Below are 23,828 nucleotides of genomic sequence, written 5' to 3' on the forward strand. Positions count from 1 at the left end.
ATTTACGTAGAATACATTTAAAACGTTAATTAGGTTTATCTAATCTGTTTGTGTGACCGCTGAAGGGATAACGATTAGGAACAAGGATATAATTTAAACATTATTTTAAAATCATTGAACGGAAAAACTAAACCTTTCTGCAGAAATTGATTTAGGCAGTACCTTAAAGGGCACCTATTATGCCCCTTTTCACAAGATGTCATTTAAATCTTTGGTGTCCCCAGAATGTGTCTGTGAAGTTTCAGCTCAAAATACCCTACGGATCATTTATTATACCAAGTTGAAAATGCAAATTTTTGAGTGCGAATAAAAAAAGTGCGTCTTTTAAATCCAAATGATCTGGTGCTCCCCGCCCCATATCCAGAATAGGGCGGAGTTTTGACATCTCTGCTTTGGATAACTAGACATATAAGCAATATGACTGACAGCAAAAATAGTGGTGTTCAGCCTGATATGTTTAAACCGGAGTCAGACACTGATAAGAGGGAGACTCTGTCAGAAGTAACAACTTTGAGAATGAACCAGGAAGTTTCCGAATGATTATTTGATAAATGTATTTATTTGTTGTAGAGTTTTTTCAGCTGTTTGCAATGATGGATGTGCAACACACACACACACACACACACACAAATACTGTTAAAACGTTCGCTATGCGCTATAACGAAACAACACACACAAACAAACATGGGCGGGGCCTGTACAAAGTGACATCACTTTGTACAGAATCTGCTAACGGCTTGTTCTGAGACATTGCTTATGATTAATGGGGGGGGGGGTATTTTTATCATTATAGGGTGGTTGTGTACACACACTGTCAACACACATTTATGCTTTATATTTTTAACAAATAATTTTTCTCTCTATGATTTAAGATTAAAGAACACTTTTTCATTTCTCAGAAAGCTTTAATTTACCCCAAAGTTTGAAAATGCCTCAAAGTTCAATTGGAGCCAAACAACATTAATTGTATTCTACATATCAGGTAATAAATATACATTTTAGTAAAAACAGAATGATGTAATTCATTTTTGTTGTAAAGTTTGATTTGAACTAATGAAATTCTTCTGTTGTGTGACGTGTTGAATTTCTTTGATTTGCAGTCAGTGATTTCCTTTTTCTGTAATTAGATTCAAATTCCAATTTAAGCTGCTCATGAATCAAATTCACACTTACGACTTCAATGGAGACAAACTTGTGTGCATGTGAGTGTTTTTGCATTTACTGTATAAAGGAGGGCAATGTGAGTCGTAGCATTTAACAGGCTAGCCGACAGATTCTTCATTGTTGAAATTCACACTAGATTTCCTGCTATTGTGCTGTTTTGGTTTGTTTTATGGTCATACATGTTGTCAGTTCTGGTGTTGGACATGTGGGTCACAGAGTGACACTGCATTGTATAACGAGACGCTGTTAAAAGACAGAATTCAGGAGATGCTATATGCAAAGATATCCGATTGTTATTTTCTGCTTTCTATTGAGCGTCATGTGATTGAGGGCAGTGGGTCAGTAGGTAATAACTCAAGCTGACTTCCTGTATGTGTGTGTGTTTGTATCTGACGTGTGTGTCTGTGCCTATTATTCCTTATGGTGATAGAAACCCAATGTGTGTGTGTGTGTGTGTGTGTGTGTGTGTGTGTGTGTGTGTGTTTAAGATAGACAGAGAGTTGTGTTTAATTAACCGCCGTAAGCGTGCACAGAGAGGGGACATGTCACGTTGTGTATGTCAGTTCGTGTCATGGCAGGGTCTGCCTCACAGGGCCCAAACACACTCAACGGCAGCCTCTGTCCTGTCAGTCACATAGACATTCTTGCACACACACATGGATTGCTACAACACAAAGGCACAAGTAGACACAGATGCTCTCCCAGCACAAAAAGCAGCCAGTCTGATTCTATTCCCCAAAACAGGGAACATCACGACAAAAACAAAGTGCGCTAAAAAAAAGAGCTCAATCAAACATATCTCTCATGTTATGTCTAACAGTGATTAAACAATGCCCTTCCAGCTCATGTGATTGACTGCACACTAGCGCTTTGCCCTGCTAGTGGTTGGAATGTAATCTTTAATGTGAGTGCCACCATCTTGCGTTTGTGCGGTCTGTTAGGGAAGTTTCCAGGGAAATTCAAGGGAATTCTCTCCCAGCCCTCGTTCAGAGCCAAGAGAGTTTGCACTGCCTTGCTGATATGGATATACAACCGCGAGAGCTCTGATATTCGCCCAGAACAATAGTGTCAAATACAAACGCAGTGCGCTCAAACAGCTCACTGTGTCTTTTCAAAGATGCGGGCCGCTCTTTTGTAGCGGGAATCTCCCTTGGTAGTTCACGCAGGGCTTTTTATCCAGCAACTGCCCTTGAACAGTGGCAGGATGGCCGTTTGATCGCAGTTCCTCAACTGTGAGGTGTAGAGACAATTTAGTTTTTTCTTCGCAGGCATTGATTTGAGCCCGCTGAGAGGCATCTGAACCTAGTTCTCTCTCTGATCTCTCTTTTGCTTCCTCCTTTCGTACTGCCATTGTTAGAGCTGCACAGACAGTCTTTGCTGTTGTTTGATTGACAGGTTGGTGGGGTCGGGGCTAAATCCACTGGAGGAGGAGCAGCAGGGAGGTGGAGACTCTCAGAGGAAGAAGAAAAAACTGTCCAGTAGAGGTTTTGGCCATCTTAACTCTGCACAGGTCAGTATCCCTGTGTTCCTTGTCTCTCTCTCATCTCTTCAACCCATAATCTCGGTTTAAAAGGACAGTTAACCCAAAATGTTTATTTATTTTGCATTCCTTACAGTAGTTTGCATTCTCTCGCAACATGTTTTGTGTTCCCTCATAAAAGCTTTGCATTCCCTTGCATTCATCTCTTAACTCTTTCCCTGCCAGCGTTTTAAAAAAAAAAGTTGCCAGCCACCGCCAGGGTTTTTGACGATTTTCGCTAAACTTTAATGGCCCGCAGAATATTTTCTTCCATGAATATATGAAGATGCTATATATCACAATAAAGATCTGAGCCTCTGCTTTTAGGCAAAAAAAACGATTTTATTTTATCTTCATATGTTCTTTTTTATTGCGACTTGAACAGAGGTAGGTTTTGTCAAAAAACAACATTTCAGACAAAAAGCTGATAAAAAGGCATGTTTATGTCTGATATTTTGAGCTTCTCATACTCCACTTCTTCATGTTTGAGACGATCGCAGTCTGTTTCTTTAATCAAAGAGTTGCGTACTCTTTCAAAACATGCGCAGGGGTCTTCCTTACCGTATAACACCTAAAACACGGAAACCCAGAAAATTCTGTGTTTGGCGGGGAAGCGTTTTTTCATAAAACACGGAAAATTCCGTGTTTGGCGGGGAAAGAGTTAAGAATTAACCAATAACCATTATAGGCACAGTAAAACCGTAGTAATAATACAGAGACACCCCCCCCCCCAAGGTCTATCAACTGGCCAGCCAGGGCCAATAGCCGATGAGACCAAAAACAATCTGCGTTCCCACCATCTGGCCAATAGCCCCACAGTATTGCCCTAAAACATGCCCTTAATACTCACCCTGGTGCCAACGTCACAAACCCCACCCATTTCAGAAGCAACAGGGAACCTCAAGCTGAGGTATCATGTTATTTAGTTATCTAGAATATGGAGTTTATATCATTTGTAAACATTACCCTGCAACTCATTGACCATAACTGCCCTGGGGTCCCGAGTGGTCTCTCCACTAACAGCGGGACAATGTCCCAGCACACCATCCACGAAAGTTCTTCTCAAACCATGGAAAGTTCTTTCTTTGGGTACCGCTTTGCCCATTTGTCCAACGGAGTTGTACTGTACCCACAATGTTTTAATTTTGACCAAAACTGTACCGTTATACACAACCTGGCAAGTTCGGTGAAACTCCTCCTTTCACATTGACCTTCGTTAATCCCCAGTTAGCCTGAATCCCCAGGTGGGCTTGTTTGGCCTCAGACATCCCCAAAGTCTATTGGCCATTGGCTCCAAGAAAGCACCAAGGTGGCACGATGAAGCCCCGGAAGTAACAGTGGGAACGCAACTGGTCCGATAGTGGAAATGTGTCTATTGAGGTGAGAAAGGTACTGGGAACCGACCACTCAATTTTAGAAAATCATGTAAAGCGGTTGAAAAATGCCCACCCCCAAATGCCATATACTTCCTTTAAGAGGGCCCAAGACAGGACTTGATGTTGATCATGTTCCCACAGTGTGTTGTCCTCTGCTCTTTTAGTTGTCTTAATATTTCTATCCTCTTTTTCACTTACCAAGTTATTCTCTTGTTCTTTCTTAGATGAAGTCACAGTGTTGTCGTAAGAGCAGTCTGCATGGTCAACACATGAATCAACTCAAGCAAAAGATTGCAGGTGGACAAACCACCTCTGGAGCTATGTCCCAGGACAGGGAGTCTTCCTCAGCCTCTAAGAGTAATTCCAAAGCAGAGTCCACACACCTCAGCACAGCCAATGAGTCTGAGAGCCTAAGCGATACAGGTACAACTCCTACTTGACGCCACTGTGTCTTATCATGTGTCTCACATTAAATTAACTGGCTAAAGATCTTTGCTTACCAAACACGAAATTTTGCAGTTTTTCTCACCGCGATTAACACTTTTAATCAAAACAATGGATTCCTATGAAGCGATTCACACCTGTCAAGCTTCGACAAAGTGTTTTTTAGTATTCATTATGTGTGTGCATTACACAGTGATTTTGCATGCATGGCAGTGGCATATAATCAGTATTGTTCTTAATGATAACATATTTAAGATTAAGTAATCACCCCTCAAACTGTGTACACATGATATACTGTCAGTCAACTCCAGCAGGTGAACTGAAATAGTTTGTAATTATTATCATCGCTGCTGCAGTTTGTAGAGAAATCCTTTTTTTTTTCGACCTGCTCTTTAGACAAATCGCTTGCTTGTCTTTCGTATTGCAGTTTCATGGTTGTTTTGGAAATAAGTATGTGACAGGTCTCAGGTCAGTCTCAAGGAAAACGAGGAAGCGGGAACCAGCTCACACTCTTTAGCGTCATTTATTATAGGTCACTTTCCAGTGCAAACACCAACACAAAAACACTCAGATGCTCAATAATAAACACAAAAGCAATTTTCCACTTTAACACAGACAGCATCGTCTCGGGACTCTTGCTCCTGTCTCTCTCTCCACTGCGGCTCTGGCTGCTCCTTTTATCTCCCTACAGCTCTCACTGTAACACAAAACAGCTGTCAGAGATGATTTCCCACAGGTGACAATCCTTACTGCTCTCATCTCCCGAACTCACTCTCCATTCACAAACCAGCACATGACCACGCCCCCACCACTACAAAGTAGTTCTTCTCATCCATGATAGGCGAAGGGCCACTGCAAGGTGCTTTGGGCCTTCTACTGTACCGGGGTAATATTGCTTGTAGATTAGAGCTACCTATTGTAAAGGTGTGAATATGCAAATGGTGATCAATCACCTCACTTTTAATGTAATGGTCTGTTTGTGGGTGATGTGTTTTGGATTATCGTGGCTCCTCTGGTGTGTAAAAGCCTTTGAAGGCATCTACACTCTAGCAGAGATGGGTAGAGTAGACAAAAACTTTACTCAAGTAAAAGTAAATAATCATAATGCTTCATTCCCCAATGTTTCACACGCCTAGCCTTGTCATCATTTAAAGATGTTTGATTTGAAGAAAGAGAATATTTTTGCATCCTTGTACTAAAATAAGCTAAACTCAGCACCACAAAAAGAGCAGAATGCAAGTGTTGTGAGATTGCTTTTTAAGACCATCAACAAATTACGTACATAAACATAATCTATATAATTCTTAGAACACTATTCATACAACAGGAAAATGCCATGCAATAGTTCAAGAAAAGCATGTTTACATAGAAAAAACAATTGAAAAACAGCGCAGACAAATGCAAAAATGCTATCTAAATAACTATAAAGCCTTCAGCTCTTGTATAAAGATAAGCAGCCAAGAGAAAATCCAGAGGGTAAATTAGGTTGTGTTTTGTGATATTATAAAAATTTTAGTGAGTTGTCGACTCGTCAGATTCTATCAGTGTGCCATGACTCACTGACCGATCGGTTCTATTAATGCACAATGTAGCCGATGAAACCCATACTGAATAATAATAATAATAATAATAATAATGATGACAATAATAATAATAATAGATATCTATGATAAATCCTGAATTTCTTAGTCTCCCAATCCAACCCTGGTGTAACTAAAGCATCTACCAGCAGGGGTTAGCTGCCCATGCTAACTAGACAAACCATTTTTAAGAGTGAAATTATTTTTGAGTCTTTATGATGCAGCAACCGTGCTGTGAGACAAGATGTGACGGCCAAAGATATCAACATCTGATGCATCCCTAGTAACCTGTTGACTTCACAGTAAAAGTTAAAGATTTTTGGTAATATGATGGAGCAGCACTTTTGCAAACCCTTGCAATTTTACTCTACATTCTTGTGACGCACCAACCCTATTTGTTCTCTGATGTAGAATGCAAATGATTGTGTCTGACTTTCTTATCCAGGCACCAGTGGGGACAGCGGGGCTCAGGAATGCTGGAAGAGACACGAGCCTGCAGCCGTCAAACGAAGCAGGAAGAAAAGTTCTGGAAAAGCAGCGTGTTTGCAGGGCAGGGGACAGGAAGAGAACGAGGATGGGGAGACGTCCTCCCCAGAGAGTGAGTCCTCTGAGCAAGGTGAGTGCCAGTGGTGAATGTTTTGGTGGCTTTTTTGATGTTTGTAATGCACCATCGTTATTCAAACCTCTTGCTCAATCTTTCAAACACACAAATGCAGTCATTCTCCAAAATTCAGTATGAACATGTTCACCCCTAATGGTAGTGGAAGGAGTTGTTTATTTTCAAGCATGAAAAGGTGTGTGTTATGTTAGTTATTTTCATGTAGCCAGACTTTTTACTAAAGGGCGAAACAGTGCCCGCCCAGTTTTTCAGCCATCTTGCTTCTGGAATTCTTTTCCCATTCGTTTTTTCCATAGGTATTCACAACATTCTTCACAAAAGAGTTTTACACCATAAACCAAACCAACCAGCTCCAAGGTGAATCACAACATTACAAATTTTGACTTGAAGCAAAATAGTATTTGAAATTCAAGGTACAAGAATGTACAAGACATGAGGGAATGAACTACACTCCCATGAATCATTGCGAATGACGTCATTGGAAATCAATGGAAAAATCTAAAACTATTGATTTAAAGTTGTTGATTATAAGCGTAATATTTTAAGTTTATTGCAATGTTTGAGAGTGTAGGGAGAGCGACTTGATTACGTCATACACAGTGTGTCATTGTGGTTGCTGCAGAGCTCTTTTGATGAGCTTTGTTTGCTACGATTCTCTGATTGGTGAATTGTTTCCCTTCAAGATCATGGGTAGTGTAGTTCTTCAATTGAAATAACGTGGACTGATGACTTCAACAGAAGCATATACCATTGATTACCAACCTCAGAGCTCATGGTTGGTCTCTCTTGAAAGGTTTAAAAGTTATAAAAAAAAAATAAAATAAAAAGTTTAGCTCTATTGGCATAAAATCTGGTTACATGGTGTATTTCATTTGGGCTAAAAAGCATTCACTTAACCATTAAACTCTATGGACCTGCCGGTTGGTTCAAAGGGGGGTTGGGTGGTGGGGGGCGCTATATTGCGAAAAAAGTTCGCATATAATTGTTAAAGTTTCCATATACATGTATACGGTAGGTTTGCATAAATGACCGTAAATCGGAGGCTGGATTTCTCTAATGTTAATTATTAGCCGTCTAATCACAATAATCCATAAATGCTACAAATCGTTCTTTTTGGACAAGGTCTTTTTACATAGTGTTGCAAGTGTTAGCAGTGCTACTCAGCATGCGGGCCACATATGGCCCTTGAGCCATCTTTTGTGGCCTGTGTTATGATTTCATCATAAAAATATATTTATCAGTTGCTTATCAAATGTGCATAAATTCAGTTGAGGTGTTCCTTTATTAGAGGGTTTATGGTAGCTCTCTGAATGGCTGAAGCACAGAACAGTTAGAGAGGGAAATAAACTGCAAAATGATGAAACGAATGAAATAAACTACAAAGAATATCTGAGCACAATTGATGTTTAATGAGAGCGGCAGTCCATCAGCGGACACGTTCATAGAAACAGTATGTGTGCACATGTGCGTTCTGTCAATCAAGAATGCTCGCTTTCAATCTCACCTTTTTTGGAATTAATAGTGGATATATCGCTCTTGTATTGGAACATAGTATCTCAGTTGAGTGTGATGTTGAACACTCATGTTGACAGTAAGTTGACAGTGTCTTTGACTGTGACAACAGAACTGATCATATCTGTTTTCTTTATTGCAATGAATGTGGGAGAAAGTGGCTCTTTGAAAAATTAAATCCAAACCATGAGAAAATGTAACTGTTACATTGAGAGAAAAAAAAGGGAATTGAATATAAAGTTGGACGTAGTGGGGAAAAAGGTTGAATAATCCAATGTTATATTTTAGATGTCCATAACAAAATATGCCATCTAGCAGGAAAAGCATGTTAAACAAATAATCAGATTTGTTTTTTTTTTACTTTTGATGATAAAATGTATATCATAGCAGCTTTCTAATGCCACCTAGACTGAGCTTCTAGTCCACTCAGAGGCCGAGATTTTCTTTGAAACAATGGGGGTGGTGCATGAACTTAAAATTAGACTGAATGTCCATGGACGAGCCATCTTTGAGGGCTAAAATGCATTAGTGCACCACATACATTTCAGATCTGCATATTGTGATGGAATGTGATAGAGAAAATAATATTTTTTCTTGTGCTTGCTGCCATCTAGTGGAATAAATGTTTCAAAGTGAGGAAAAAGAAATCTGTTTATCATAATATTATACTCTGCTGAACCAAGACCTGATCAACTGAAGCAACCCCAGGACATAACACTGCCTTAAATCCAAACGGCAACTTTTTTTATGACCAGGCAGTGTATTTGAGCCATTGTAAACATTGACAATTCTGATGACAAGTTCTTCAGAGTGTACTGTATTTAACTGCAGTGTGTACGTGGCCACTATCTCTCGCTGCATACTCACTTACTTGTCAAAAACAACCCAATAACTCATTATTTCATATGGAGGACAAATGTTTGCATTGGGAGAGATTCACAAATGATTTCAAGATGTTGTTTTACTGCAACCATCTCTTTATTTTGAATCCAAAATGTTATGTTTGAATATTTAAATATATTGCTATCAGATGTGAACAGTCCCATTGAAATGTCATTTTCATGATACAGAGGAAGATGAAGAGGAAGGCAGTTATGGAAGTGAGGAAAGCCAAGACATCAAAGCTCCAGCTTTCAAGGATTTATCGTTCAGCTTGTCTGCCACAGGCCCCTCCCATTTCTCCATCGTCAAACTGGAAGCCAATCAGAAGGCAAAGATTAAGCGGGAACGGCAGGAACTTTACGGTAATGTCAGAGCTGGAAATAACTCACCAAATCTCTGGGTGGGATTCACTAAGAATTAATTGTTCCCACTAGGAATTATACAAATCTGGTAAAGACAACCAAAATTTGAATGCTCATTGCACTCTGTAACTAGATTGCAGGTGGTTATTGAATAAAGATCAAAGTATAGCTCGGTTATCTGCGTGCCGTTATGTCTTGTGCACAGTGCATGAAACATTTAGTCTTCGGCATAGTACGGGTGGACATCCTATTTTTCTAAACACGTGAACATTTTGCATCTTTGAGGGTCAAAACAGTCTTAGTACACATGCGTCGAACGCATCTTAAAATGCTGGTTTGCATTGAGATCCTGCACCTGTTTAGGATATTTGCCCATGTGCCCATTTTCTTTCTCCAATCCTTTTCTATTTTCGTCCTCAGGGTCTCAGCTTCACTCTGTAACAGAAGGGGACGTGAAGGTTAAGCAGCGGGCTTCTTGTCGACCCCTCCCTATAACGGTCTCCAAATCCCCATGTGTCAGAAGACGACCAGGCCGGCCCAGACTGCAGGACAAATGCTGGTCTGGGATCACAGGCAGGCCGGGTCATTACAGAAAGAGTGGCGGACTCCTCTCTTTCCCCAGCTGCAGCAGTGAGCGGTTAAAGAGAGCTACATGCAAGACCTCCATGCTGAGAGCCACGGTAAGCAACGTGAGTGAAGATCATGGACAGCAACTCCATTAACAGACTCTTACAAACAAATAGCACTCCTCCTGTTAAGTGCAGTCCCAAAACTTCTTCAACTTAGGGCAATTTTAGCACTGTGGATTTCTAGAAAGTAAAGTCTCATAAAGTACAATGCAACAGTGACAGCACAATAAAGTTAGAAAATACAAAAAAGCATGAAAAAAACAACACAATGTTTCTCCCAGATACGGTTAAAATTTATTGAAAGCACAAACGCAACATGTCAAGTAGAATTATCCGTTATTTTAGTGGATTACCTGTATTAAAGGAGCTTCAGGTGTTTGTGCTTTTCATCTGTGTTTATATTAGACACACTAAAGAAGATCCGTTTAACTCCCATGATTGTGTATATATTCGCTTTTTAAAATTTTCTGATCAGATGGTTATTTCCTTTTAACGTCGCTCGTTTAAACTCTTGTTTTAGCACAGCAGTTGATTGACTGGTGAGGGGTGGTGCTTTACTGCTGCCTGGACACATACAGGACGGATTAGTGTTTAAAACTCAAATGTGATGTGGACAGATACGTTTTTGACCACATTTGTATGTGGTTTTTGTGATCCAATTACAAAACGCTTTAGACCCTGTATTGACTTGTATATAGCGCTGATCACATGTGATCGAATCACCCGAAACACATCTGAATACCAGGGGGAAACAGCGTCAATATGTTTGTACACAATAAGACCAATCTCGATGAAGCAGATCTAGACCAGTGGTGCTGGGGAGAAGGAGGTTTTCAGAGAGAACAAAGTCATAGCACACTGCAGTGAAACTGGCTTACCTGCAAACAATTGAGCAATTTAAATGTTCAAAAACAGTGTACCCTTAAAATCAGATACTCTGATGTTTTCTCTTTGATTCTGTAGAGGAGAAGTTACTGGTCGACAGGGGCTCAATCTCCAGATAGCGATTATAACGGCAGCACTCGGAGAACCAGACTGAGAGAGGTACATGCATACCAACACATTCACAATGTTTGATACATTTAGCACTAGTCTATTCCTCTTGCTGAGTAAGATGTATCTTCATGTAAAGGTGATGTTCTCACCCTCTGACGTTCAGTCTGGAGATGTAAGATTTTTGTTTTGTTGCTGAACACAGAATGTAGAGAAGAGATTCTTCAAGTGATTCACTTTGCTGTGTCTGTGGTTCAGTCTAAAGGTCGAGCGGTCAGCCGTCTGTTAGAGAGCTTTGCGGCAGACGATGGGTTCCACCTGGGTGAAGACAGCAGCTTCTCAGATGAGGAAGAGGAGAGGAAGTGTTCATCTCACATCAGAACTCCTCCAGGTAAACTAATAATTTTTATCTGATTGGATCAACCCCATTCGAAACATTCAAAAGTTCTGCAGTTGTTGTTTTACTGTGATCACATATTAATTTAAATCAGTGCCACCCAGTTGTTATGTTGCTTGGCAACTGCAAACAGTCTTCTGTTTGGATAATATACTTGGTGGTAGGGCTGGAGGATATTGAATATGTACAATATTTTTGCTATTAATTTGCTGGCAATACTGTGAATATTGCAATGATTTGAATGCACTTAGGCTGTTCAGTTTCCCAAAATAGCATGTCATTAGACGAGTTTCACAATTCTTTCTGGCCTTGTGACTTGCGAGTATGAAAGCTTGGATAATTTTCACAGACTGTGATGATGAGTTTTTGCCTTATTTAGCAACATAAACAAATTATAAAGAGGAAAATATTAATATGACCCACTTTATATTAGGTGACTTTTACTCCTATGTACTTAAGCATTTCATACAATGTACTTATGTAAATATGTGTTGTTGCATTGAACTTACATTTAATTTACCTGCATTTAATTACATCTGAATTACACTGTGAACCTTAAACCCCAATCCTAAACCTAACCCTAACCCTGCCCTTACCCTAAACCCTAACCCTAATCTAAACCTCCCCATACCTCAACCTCAGTAGCAGCAAATGTGAGTCTTGTGAGAATTTTGTAGAACAACATGTAGTTACACAATAAGTGCATTGTATAGTATGTATTTTTTGTTAGTACATAGGAAAGACACCTAATAAAAAGTGGGACCTATAAATAAATAAAATATAAATGAGTAAATATTGCTGTTTATTACACGATTAAACATATTTAATGCCTTTAACATGGCGCACGTAACTGCCATGGTGTTCCGTGTGGTCTTTCCACTAACAGCGGGACAATGTCCCAGCATGATTTAGTCCATGATTTAGAACCATGGGAATTGCTTTTCGCACCATTTTGTCCTTTGTGCGTTTTAATGGATTTGTACTGTACCCACAATTTTTTTTCCCTGAACCTCTACCATTGTTCACTGGATACACAACCTGGCAAGTTCGACGAAACTCCACCTTTGACATTGATCCTGCCGCAATTGCCATTGGCCTTGTCCCTGAGAAAGCCCAGAGGTGGCATTATGCAGCCTCGGAATTACAGTGCGAACGCAGCTGTCCCAGGCACGCACTAGCATGCCCTCATTTGGCCCAATAGTGGACACACAGCTAGTGATTTTGAGACTATGTTTAAATTATTTTACCACGGTTAAGGGATGTGGTTAGGCCCATCACAGCGTTTTTGATTGGTGCGTTTTATGTGTATTTTTGAGTTGTTTTTGTGTCTTGCAGCACCTCCAAACTGTGTGCTAACCAAAGAACTGCTGACTGATGGACTGAAGATTCTAATCTCTAAAGAAGATGAGCTTCTGTATGCAGCTCGTTTGAGACCTATGGAGTCTCCAGATGTGTAAGTTTATCACCAACACATACACCCTTAAAAACATTTACTGTTTTGCACTGAGCCTATGAGTATTCCCATTAGGAATTGGCACAATTTTTTAGCATTTGAAAAGGAAAAATATGTTGAATGGATTAGCAGCACAAAACATAATTTTTTTTTGTTTGAGGGGTCAAACACAACAACATTGGCTCAAGCAATGGCATGAATTTGGGATGGGACTAACTGTTTGTGTGAACAATGGAAGTCAGTGTGTTTTTGGAATGTGTTGTTTGGTGACACTGGCTGCCTCATTGGAGGGTTATTTCTTTTCAAATTTCTTTGTGGACACATGCTTTTTGACCACCTCAGATAGTGGTTGAAATGGACAAATCTCAACATTTTGGATCCTGTTACAACCTGTCTTTGATTCCTATCAGATCTCCCAAAACGCATCTTGATATCAAGTGTAAATAAGGCCTATGTTCAGTAGCACAGTTCAGTCATGCCAACTATCTGAAAGATATTGGTCTTGCTGGACTAGATCTACTATGCTGCTGCTGCTGCTCAAGAATAAGTATGTAGACTTGCTAGTGCTAGAACATACACAGACATACTGTGTTAAGCATGTGGATATGCTGCTGCTGCTGCTGCTGCTGCACAATTAGAAAATCACAAGACATGCTACATCAAGCATGTATGACATGCTGCTGCACAAATAGACATAAATACAATCCCCATGTATCAAATCCCTTTATTGTCAATCAACCATATACACAAGTGCAATAGTGGGTGAAAGTCTTGGGTGCAGTTCCAAGCAACATAGCAGTATGACAAAAACAATAAACATCTGATTTACACATAATATGTAGTAGATCTAGATGTGGAGCTTGGGAGGAGGAGGTTTTCAGAGAAAACTCTTGCAGCATTCTGCAATGAAACCAGCTTACTTGCAAACTGTGCAAATTTCAATGTTTATTGGCTACCCAATTACACGTCAAAGAACCTAGCAACTTACACCATGTTAGCCGATTGGTTTGACATACCTCATGTGAGCGAGCTGAGTGGCTAACAGAAAACAAGTTCAAAGAACTTATCAGCTTGCACCATTCAAAGTTCCATACCTGAACTTAGTCATTTAAATGAGCAGTGAGCATCACCCACTAGTTTCCCACAGTCCTTGTGACATCACTTCCTCCGAACCCTCTGTTCATCAGGTCAAGTGTTGCTGAAGATAATTAGTAACAACCAATGAAAGTGAGCCATCTGTAGGAGATGAACCCAGATGGCCAAGTATTATACACAAGATTGAAAATAACTCCTCTGTACTCTCTGCAGCTACAGCATTGTTTTAGATGGGGAGAGAGGAAACCGGCCCAGAATCTACTCCCTGGAGCAGCTCTTGCATGAAGCGGTAAGTTTTCCACTCAAACAGCAAACAAACCCACCTACGCTCTGAGCTCTAGCCTCTCAGGACTCACACATCAACACATCCTGCAAAATCCCCTCTGCCATTAAAGAGCTACACAAAACCATATCCTCTTTCCACACATTCCTTTACACAACAGCGTTTCCTAAAGGCCTGAGTTTCCAACACACATTTCGCTTCTTGTATCACACCACATCAAGCTCTGCATCTGTTCACACCTAACCTACAAGACTGTACTCACGTAGAACCCTTTACACAATGGTGCTTTTCCTGTCATCAAACTATTGAAGAGTGTCTAAGCTCTATTTTAGTTTTTGCGCTAGGTGCAGCGCTGCATTTTATCCGATTTTCATGATAGCACTAATTCTAAACTCAACAATGCACAAGTGGCCTTGGGTGGGAGTGCTGGTGCTATCTGTGGGTGTATGTGCACAAACTGGGGGGTGTATTGCATGTTATAAAGTGGCGAAAATCGCAATTTACTATTTTTCTGAGAAATAGGTAATTGCAATAAAACGTCTGAGAACCACGTCTGTTCTCGGTGCAAAGTGTAAACTCATTTGCAGTTTGGGGATTCCAAGCCACCTATTCTGATTACTGTTGGATTACTTATTGCATGTTTTGATAAAACACATTTCAAGTATAGCATTTTAAGAGTATTAAGTACCAATATACACTTAATTCATTAAACATTAGGCACCGTGAATAGGAAATCAAACAGCAACTTGATATTTGTTAGTCTTTCAAATCCTTTCTTTTTGAGGTTATGTAATCGATATGTAGTCATGTAATCCATAAAACGTAACTTTTGATTTTTAGAATCTGATTACATAATCTAGATTACATGTAGTTCATTACTACTCAATACTGCAAATCAAGACCACTTTTCCCAATTCATTCAGTTCACCAAGATTAATATCTAGTTCCGTCCAACAGTTTTATCAGGTTAAATGTTCTGTTTCTAAGGAAATACATAATTTCTTCTACATTTGTATTTACATGGAAAACGTGTTTAGGTGCTTAGAGCTTATTTGTATTCTTTGACATCTTTGTGTGGTCAAATACAGCACAGATCGAGACTCATGCTGTTAATTAGACTAAATTTGTATTGTGTTAAAGTTTGCATATACTTGCTTATTACAAGACTTTAATTTATATTACATAATAATGTCACACCCCATCAGTCTCTCCTTCCAATGCTGTCACACAACTCCCCGGTCTTCTGAGCTTCATCACAAAGTAGTTGCACCTGTTCTCAATCATCTCATCACAAGGACGCTATATATACTCCTCTACTTCTCACTTCATTGTCTAGTCTCGTCGTTGACAAGCTCAAGACCTCACCAGCCTTTGCTAGATACTTTTGTTTCATGTGTGCTAGTTTTATCAGTGCTATTAACCATTTTCTTCTGTTCCTGATATTTTTTGAACGTCAGTTAATAAATATCCCTAAATCAAGTGCGCTGACCAGAATAAACTATTGTGTGTTGTTAATGCTTCCTTCTAAACCTTTCCTGCTTGTATTTCCTAAAAAAAGGTTTCACATATTTCACAACATTTGTTTTGGTGGGTCACACACACACACTTTATTCAGCTGTTTCCTCGTGTGAACAGCAGCTGTCTGTAATTACACTCAACTTCCACTTTCCACAGGCATCTATTCCTTCATGTACCTTTGACACCAATTTACACACATGCAAACTTCCAGCTTCACACCTCATCAGTCAGAGTTGCACGTCACCATAGCAACATTAAATTAAAGAAACCTGAAAGGGGTTGGATGTGAATGGTGGGATCTGGGTGCTCTGTTATCCAGAGAAACACTGCAAACCTGCAATCACAGTCGCTCCATTCACACAGCGCTCCTTATTACTCAGCAACTTAATGTTTACCACACCTCCGCTTCCGTGGCTCTCAGCCCAACATGCTGACATGAGATAAGTGCCGCTTTCATAAGAGCTTCACTCGGTGATTCGTGTGGGTTAATTTTTTTATCTTGGAAGTTCAAAAACCACTTTCATATGCACTTACTGACAGCAGTTTGTTTCCGTCTGTGTGTGTGTGTGTGTGTGCATGTTTTAGGTGTTGGACGTACGCCCTGAAAGCGAGGCTGTGCTAACAGAGGGGACTAGAGTGTGTGCTTACTGGAGTGAGCGCTCACGATGTCTTTACCCGGGATATGTACAAAGGGGTGAGACATAACTTCTCCTTCCCTTGAAATCACAAGTCTTTTTCATTCATTTCATTCATTAATCAAATGATAAAATTAAATAAACACTGATGAGCCAAAACATTATGACCAATCACAGGTGAAGCAAATAATGTTTCTCCTAATAATGCATCTCCTAACAAGGCCACATGTCAAGGTCTGGGTAGAGTAGATTGTAAGTGAACAATCAGTTCTCGTATTCAACATGTTGAATGCAGGAGAAATGAGCAGGAGTAAAGACCTGAGCAACTTTGACAAGGGCCAAATTGTTATTACCAGAAGACTGGGTCAGAGCATCTCTAAAATGGCAAGACTTGTGGGGCGCTCCCAGTCAGCAGTGGTGAGTACTTACCAACTGTGGTCCGAGAAGGGACAAACCGGGATCAGGGTGTTGGGTCCCCATGGCTCATTGATGCGCAAGGGCAACAAATGCTATCCTGTCTTGTCTGAACCAACAGAAGGTCTACTGTGGCACATGTTACAGAAAATTGTAATGATTGTTACAGGAGGAATGTGTCACAACACACAGTTAATTGAACCCTGCTGCGTATGGGGATCCGTAGCCGCAGACCGGTCAGAGTGCCCATGGTGACCCCTGTCCACCGTCGAAAGCTCCTACAATGGGTACACGAGCATTGAAGCTGGACCGTGGATCAGTGGAAGAAGGTTGTCTTGTCTGATGAATCCCATTTTCTTTACCATCATGTGGACGGCCAAGTACATGTGTGCAATTTACCTGGGGAAGTGATGGCATCAGGATGCACTGTGGGAAGACGACAAGCCGGTGGAGGGAGTGTGATTCTCTGGGCAATGTTCTTCAGGGAAACCCTGGGTCTGGCCCAGGGTTTGGGCCGGTCCCATGCGACATGTGCCACCTACTTAAACATCGTTGCGGACTAGATACATCCCTTCATGGCAATTGTATTCCCTGAGGGCAGTGATCTCTTTCAGCAGGATAATGCGCCTTGCCACACTGCATAAACAGTTTGGGAATGGTTTGAGGAACATGATGAAGAGTTCAAGGTGTTGCCCTGGCCTCACAATTCCCCAGATCTCAATCCGATTGAGCATCTGTGGGATGTGCTGGACCAACATGTCCGATCCATGGCGGCTCTACCTCTCAACTTACTGGACTTGAAGGATCTACTGCTAATATCTTGGTGCCAGATACCACAGGACACCTTCAGTCCATACCTTGGCAAGTCAGCGCTGTTTTGTGGCATGCTGAGGACCAACAGCATATTAGGTAGGTGGTCATAATGATTTTGGTTCATCAGTATAAAAGAAGATGTGTAATTAGTGTGTAATTTAAAACCTTTATCCAGTACTTATGAGAGTTGATAACACTCACAGTTGATTCCAGTACAGCTCATGTTGCTACAAAGATGTACTCTAATAAGCAACTTAATATGCAAGTAATAACCCTAAGTAAGCCATGGGGACTGGTTCCCCCAAAAGGTGAAGCTGTTGCACTATCAAAACTATTTTTCCAACAACCTGACAAAACAACATTTGCTAAACCAATAGTATGAATATGGGGCAGGACTATCTGTTTGTCCAGTGGAAGATAGGGGAGTGTTTACCTTACAAATACCTAGAGTTCATGGCAAACTTGTGCAAATTGTCCATTCTTGCCAAAGGTTTGCTGCAAGTTCACCACTACCGATAAAAAGCTGCAAACTTCTGGCAAACATGTGCGGTGAATCACAAGCTCATTTATATATATATATAAAATACACTTTGAAAAAATAAATAATTAAAGGAGGTCTTGTTGTCCTGATGGCCCATTAATACATAAATTGGATTAATAAGTAAGGATTTTCATTGTGGGACAGATTAATGCTTTTTGGGTGCCGTTTCTTTGGTCAATAGGAGCTTTAAATTGTCTGATTCTGGTGATCTTCTAGGTGGTGCTGGTGATGCAGGTAAACCTGGTGGGGTTATGGTGGAGTTTGATGACGGGGACAGAGGGTGGATATCGCTATCCAATATTCGCTTCCTTCCACCCGATTACCAAATCCAGTGTAGGTCTCACATTGTTTTGTATATTTCAAATGTGATCTGATGATTTTGGAGAGTAGCTCTGTTTCAATACCTGGTGAGATCTCTACTATGTAAGGCAACATCCTAACCAAAATGGAACATCACAAGTGACTGATTTAAAACACTCTTCATAGAAATCAACTCTGTTTAACAGTCACTGATGCACATCACACAAACAGCAATCCTTATGAGAATCGTATAAGACTAATGCTCACAATCAATTCCGGTACAAGACAAAATTCTAATGACCACAAAAAATGCATCACACACACACACATTTTGGGTGAAAGTCTGTTTTAATTAGAACAATTTTCATGTACTGTAATGCTTCCAGTAATGAATACAATTTGAATTAATGTCGATTCCTTCTACTTTCTTGCTTGAAATATTTTGATACATCTGATGTTGTATCTTAAAAGGCTGTGATGCCTATGCTGAGGTAAAATGCTGGTAGGCAGCTTTAGAACAGTGCAAATATCATTGACCTTTAAACATAGATGTTTTTCATATATTTGTCATTAAAGTTCCACCACTTTCACTCTAACAGGTGCTGAGTCAGACACGGTGCTGGTTTCTGTTAGACAGTTAGGCAGAAGCAGCTCAGTGCAAGAGAATGGGACTCTGAGTGAGAGGACAGGCAGATCCAAAGCTCAGAAGAAACCAGTCAGAGGACCAGGTATGTAAATTAAACCATTAGAGGTATCCTGAATTGTTTTTATTTCCAGACCTGGATAAGTCATAGAAAATTTCTATATTGAGTATACATTTTGGTAGTTATTCTTGGGTCTGAATATTTAACTGGCTTTAAATATCTATAAATTGTTACACTATCTCTATAAAATTATTAAAAATAAATTTTTTCTTTATTCTGTAATCATGGATGACTGGAAAAGCCATGGAAATGTATTAATCAAAAGGTGTAGGAACCCTGTAATTAATTCCTGGCAATGTGTCTCAAAACAAGTGGACTGCCTACTTAGACAGCAGTTTGGGCATCATAGGCATGTTTCAAATGTCCCTTATAATACCCAAAATACTGTCTAAAAAGGTGGGTCATATGGGTGGGAATCACCTGGGGCCTGGTGATATGACAGCTGGTTCACCATACAATAATATTGCCATTTGAATCTATGATAAATTGTGATCTTTTCAAAAAGAGTTTTGCATTCTTTTTCATTGGATTTCAGTGCTTTGTGCAATAAGTGCTGACTTTTGTAGAGCCATTTAAGTACTGTTGACCTAATGCTGCAACATAATCTCACAGGAAGTCAACATGTTGCTACTGAATGTTCCAGTACTCTGACATCGACTGCATTCTGCAGTTACTGACAAGTAGCATCTCCCATTTGACAGTTTTGCATTAATTCAAATATGTATACTTTTTCCTGTGGTGTGACTGATACAGTAGCATGTTCCTTCAGCAGCCTCAAAAACCTGGGATATTGTCATACACTGAAACCAGAAAGTAATTATGTTCACATAATCAATGACAAGCACAAATCAGAGGTACTATTTTCCCTCTAAGATTAAATTTTTACTGATGGTTAGGTTTAGGGTTGGGTTTTGTGTGTAGAGTCAATAGGATGCAGTCACCATTTACGACTAAAAACAACTGCTTTTGGCATTCCTCTGTGGACATTTTACCCAGAAACTGGAGCTCACGCATACCCCATACATTTAAAAACAATTCCCGCTTTGGCCACTGGGGGCAGTGGTTCGAATGGACTGTAAATTCATGCTGAAATCAGTATGAATGCTGCATTATGTTTTGTCTCCTCACACACTTGCTTTTAACCAGGGGTAAGTTAGCCCAATGATTTTCCCCAAATATATTAATGTAAAAATTTTTACTACTAAGTGATACAGTATCATGAATTAAAATATCGCAGATTTTTCCACCACCTCTAGTAGCTCATTCCGTTTTGAAACACTCTGTGTTTTTCCCCCCACAAAGTTAAAACTGTGTATAGTCCTTTTCAGCAAACCTGTGATCCTTAGGTTTCTTCACAGACATTTGAATGTTTTTTCCCAGGGAGGCCTAAGGGTTCAGGGCTGAAGAAGTCTATCTCAAACAATGTGGCAAAGAGCTCAGCATCTGCTTTGACCTGGCCATCAGTAGCTGCACCCAGGAGGAGAACACCAGTAAACTTTTTCCAGCTCAATGGATCAGCCTCGAAGAAAGCCTTGAGAGGCAGGGTACCGGAAACATCTCTTCGACCGTCAGTCTCCATGACGACACCAGCCAAAGGTCTCTTTAGTAGTAGTTCCTTTGAGGTGGACTCATTCAGCAGCATAGCCAATGGTTATTCATCCTTTGGTATGTCACTGGAGGGCAAAAACACCTCTTACGTTCAAAAAAGGAGAACTGAGGAGCCAGCAACAACTCGGGGTAGGAAAGCAGAAATTCTAGTGAAACTGGACCATGAAGGTGTAACATCTCCAAAGACTAAGCGTAGCAAGGCTCTGCTGTTGCTAGGAGCTTCAGGTTTTGGCTCCAACGGTGTAGGTGGTCTGCCCAGGTCGGACACTTATTCCCACCCAGTCCTGCTTGTCAAGGACGATAGGAAAGGTGATGGTTCCCGTGCAGAGCTCTTGCTAAAAGGGAGTCAGGTCCAGAGGAAGCCCTCACCGTCCTTGCGCATGAATGAGTATGGAGACCTAAACCTCGGCTGCCATAGAGACTGCCACATCTCCTACTCGGAAATGGATGAGGAAGAGGAAGACCAAAGAAGGAGTACGGGCAGTGCGGCACTTGCTCAAGCCTCTGGAGGTTTGAGAACAGCTGGCCGATTTCTCTCGAGCATCTCAGTTTCGTCATCTTCCTCAGGTTCCTCAAGCTCCACAAGCTCTGGTTCTCTCTCCAGTTCTAGCTTGTGTTCCTCTGACAATGACTCGTCATATAGCTCGGAGGATGAGGAGAGCTCCACGCTGCTGCTGCAGAACTGCTTGACCACACACCACTCTCTGCCCCAGACCACTGAACCTCCTGCTAGACCTCCACGACACTCGTTTGTGGCCAAAGCTGTGGCCATGTCCAGTGCCAAAGAAGGCAACCACAGTGTTAACAGCAAGCCACCAAAGAGGAAAGAATATCCCAGCTCAGTCTCCAAAAACTCAAAGGAGCTGCTTAAGAGGCAAAGGCAGACAGACCAGACCAAGCCCAAAGTGTCACCCATCCTGCCATCTAGACAGCTGTGGAGGTGGTCTGGAAACCCCACACAGGTGAGCCGCCTATTGTATAAATCTTAACAGACTGCTGACAAGATAAAAGCTTAGATCATGACTAATTTTTAAAGATGTAGTGTGTAATCAAAAAATCCTTTCTCTAATACCAGTTGAAAGTGCAGAGACAGCTATATAAAAGTAATTCATAGGTTTACCTCATGAAGAATGTAAACACTGATTCTGGTCAACTAGAGATGCACTGATATCATGTTTTAGAGACAGAGTATAATGGAAATTTCCACTGCATGTTACGATTCGACTCTCCTCAACTATGCTCGCTTTACTTTTCTGAGCTTGCATTTCCATTGCAGTTTAGTGCCACCTCAACATGGGTGGGATTATAGGCTGATCATCATAAACATGACACCAAAACAATAACACGACGCTAGCTGTTAGCTACTAGCTCATTGTGCTGCATAAAGCAGTTGTTGCATGGTGAATTTACATAAGTGTAACAGTTAAATTGGCCTAGTTATTTAAGAAGCAAGCTTCCAGTAGCTGGTCAACTAAAGAAAGTGAAGCTTTCAAGTAGAGTATAGAGTTAACATAACAAAACATACCATCCTCCATCGTGGATCAACGCCAGTCCAGGGCACTCTCCCTCCCATTGCTCGGCGGTTTAGATAGCGTTCATTTGGTTGAACCACTTCCACTTTTCGTTGATGGTTCTGTATTCACTTATACGTTTTTTTTTTTTACTTATACTGTTGGTAGGTCCGGTGGTAGCCGTGTGCGGCCAACAGCTGATACACTTCCTGAGAGACATTTTAGTCTCATACACTCATTGCCAACGAGTGGACTGTGTGCACCTCGTTTATTGACCACGGTGTGGTTTTGTGCACAGCCATTTCTTTGTTCATAATTCGAAAGTCCCTTGAACAAATTATACTTTTATCGCTGTTGCTGACTTTAAAACTAGTGGGTTGATGTCGCGTGTCAGAAATCCAGTGACGCTGGTAGTGACGATTCTCCCTGACCAATCAGGGATCTGCAGGATTTTGACGTCACATTTAGTATCTGGATACACTGGATACACTGGATTTCTGACACGCGACATCAACCCACTAAGCTTGACTCGCTTGGAACCTCAACCGAGGTGGTACTAAAAAATGTATCAAGTACCAGGTACTATCCACAGTGGAAAACCCCAAAAAGTGAGTAGAGTCGTACCGTGCAGTGGAAAAGCCCCTTAAGTACTAATACTTTTTGTTTGGTACTTGCTGTTACAGTTACGTTTTACAGAAATTACACTTTAAAGCAGATTAATTTATTTTTGTGTACTGAGTGCAAACACCTAAAGCTACTACTATTCAATTAGCGGCGTGGATTAAAGGGTAAGTCCCGGAAGGTTTTCTACAAGGCCATTGTACGAGGCAAGGACATGGTTCGGATAGGAGACTGTGCTGTGTTCCTTTCGGCTGGTCAGCCTCATCTACCACTAATTGGACGCATTGAGAGTTTCTGGGAATCGTGGCAGAACAGTATGGTCGTGAAGGTCAAGTGGTTCTACCACCCAGAAGACACCAATCTTGGCAAGAGACACCGTGATGGCAAAGTATGTATCCACAATTTTCAAGACCTGTAATGATAAAATAACCAGAATAATTGACAAAAAATTTTAAACAATTGGGCTTTTGAGAACAATAAAATTTGTTGCAATGAGTAAGGTATTAATTATGCTTAATTGCAGGTGGCAGGGATGTCCAATGTACAGGTAGTTCAGTACCAACTCCATACCAGCATTGGAAAATTATTCTTTGGCATTGGTAGACTGACTCAATCTGATTTGTGGGTAGCAAAATTATGAATCCTGCTTTGCCGAAGGCATAGCTTCTTGGATATTAATAAAACCAAATTAGGATGCTGCTTTATAACCTTCCTGAAGCATTCAATCATGAAACATAATTAATATTCATGAGTTAAGCCTTCAGCATAGCTGAAATTGTAGTTCTGCATACAGGTCATGATGAACTGAACTTTGGAGCACTTTGTGGATTTTTGGTGTTTGCTGAGATGGAAATT

General features: G+C 40.6%; 1 protein-coding gene across 1 annotated transcript in view; it reads left to right on the forward strand.

Moving 5' to 3' along the window:
• Positions 1–23,828, forward strand: part of LOC127652892 (BAH and coiled-coil domain-containing protein 1) — a 147,899-nt gene that overhangs the window by 119,479 nt on the left and 4,592 nt on the right. The window contains exons 15-28 of the mRNA XM_052139329.1: positions 2,560–2,674; positions 4,284–4,482; positions 6,529–6,699; positions 9,285–9,458; positions 9,879–10,147; positions 11,051–11,131; positions 11,339–11,471; positions 12,813–12,930; positions 14,239–14,314; positions 16,412–16,520; positions 18,446–18,562; positions 19,129–19,257; positions 20,614–21,803; positions 23,125–23,361. Of these exons, the coding sequence (XP_051995289.1) occupies positions 2,560–2,674; positions 4,284–4,482; positions 6,529–6,699; positions 9,285–9,458; positions 9,879–10,147; positions 11,051–11,131; positions 11,339–11,471; positions 12,813–12,930; positions 14,239–14,314; positions 16,412–16,520; positions 18,446–18,562; positions 19,129–19,257; positions 20,614–21,803; positions 23,125–23,361 (3,118 nt within the window). The remainder of the gene's footprint in view (positions 1–2,559; positions 2,675–4,283; positions 4,483–6,528; positions 6,700–9,284; positions 9,459–9,878; positions 10,148–11,050; positions 11,132–11,338; positions 11,472–12,812; positions 12,931–14,238; positions 14,315–16,411; positions 16,521–18,445; positions 18,563–19,128; positions 19,258–20,613; positions 21,804–23,124; positions 23,362–23,828) is intronic.

Source organism: Xyrauchen texanus, chromosome 12 (genome assembly GCF_025860055.1).
Source record: "Xyrauchen texanus isolate HMW12.3.18 chromosome 12, RBS_HiC_50CHRs, whole genome shotgun sequence".
NCBI lineage: Eukaryota > Metazoa > Chordata > Actinopteri > Cypriniformes > Catostomidae > Xyrauchen > Xyrauchen texanus.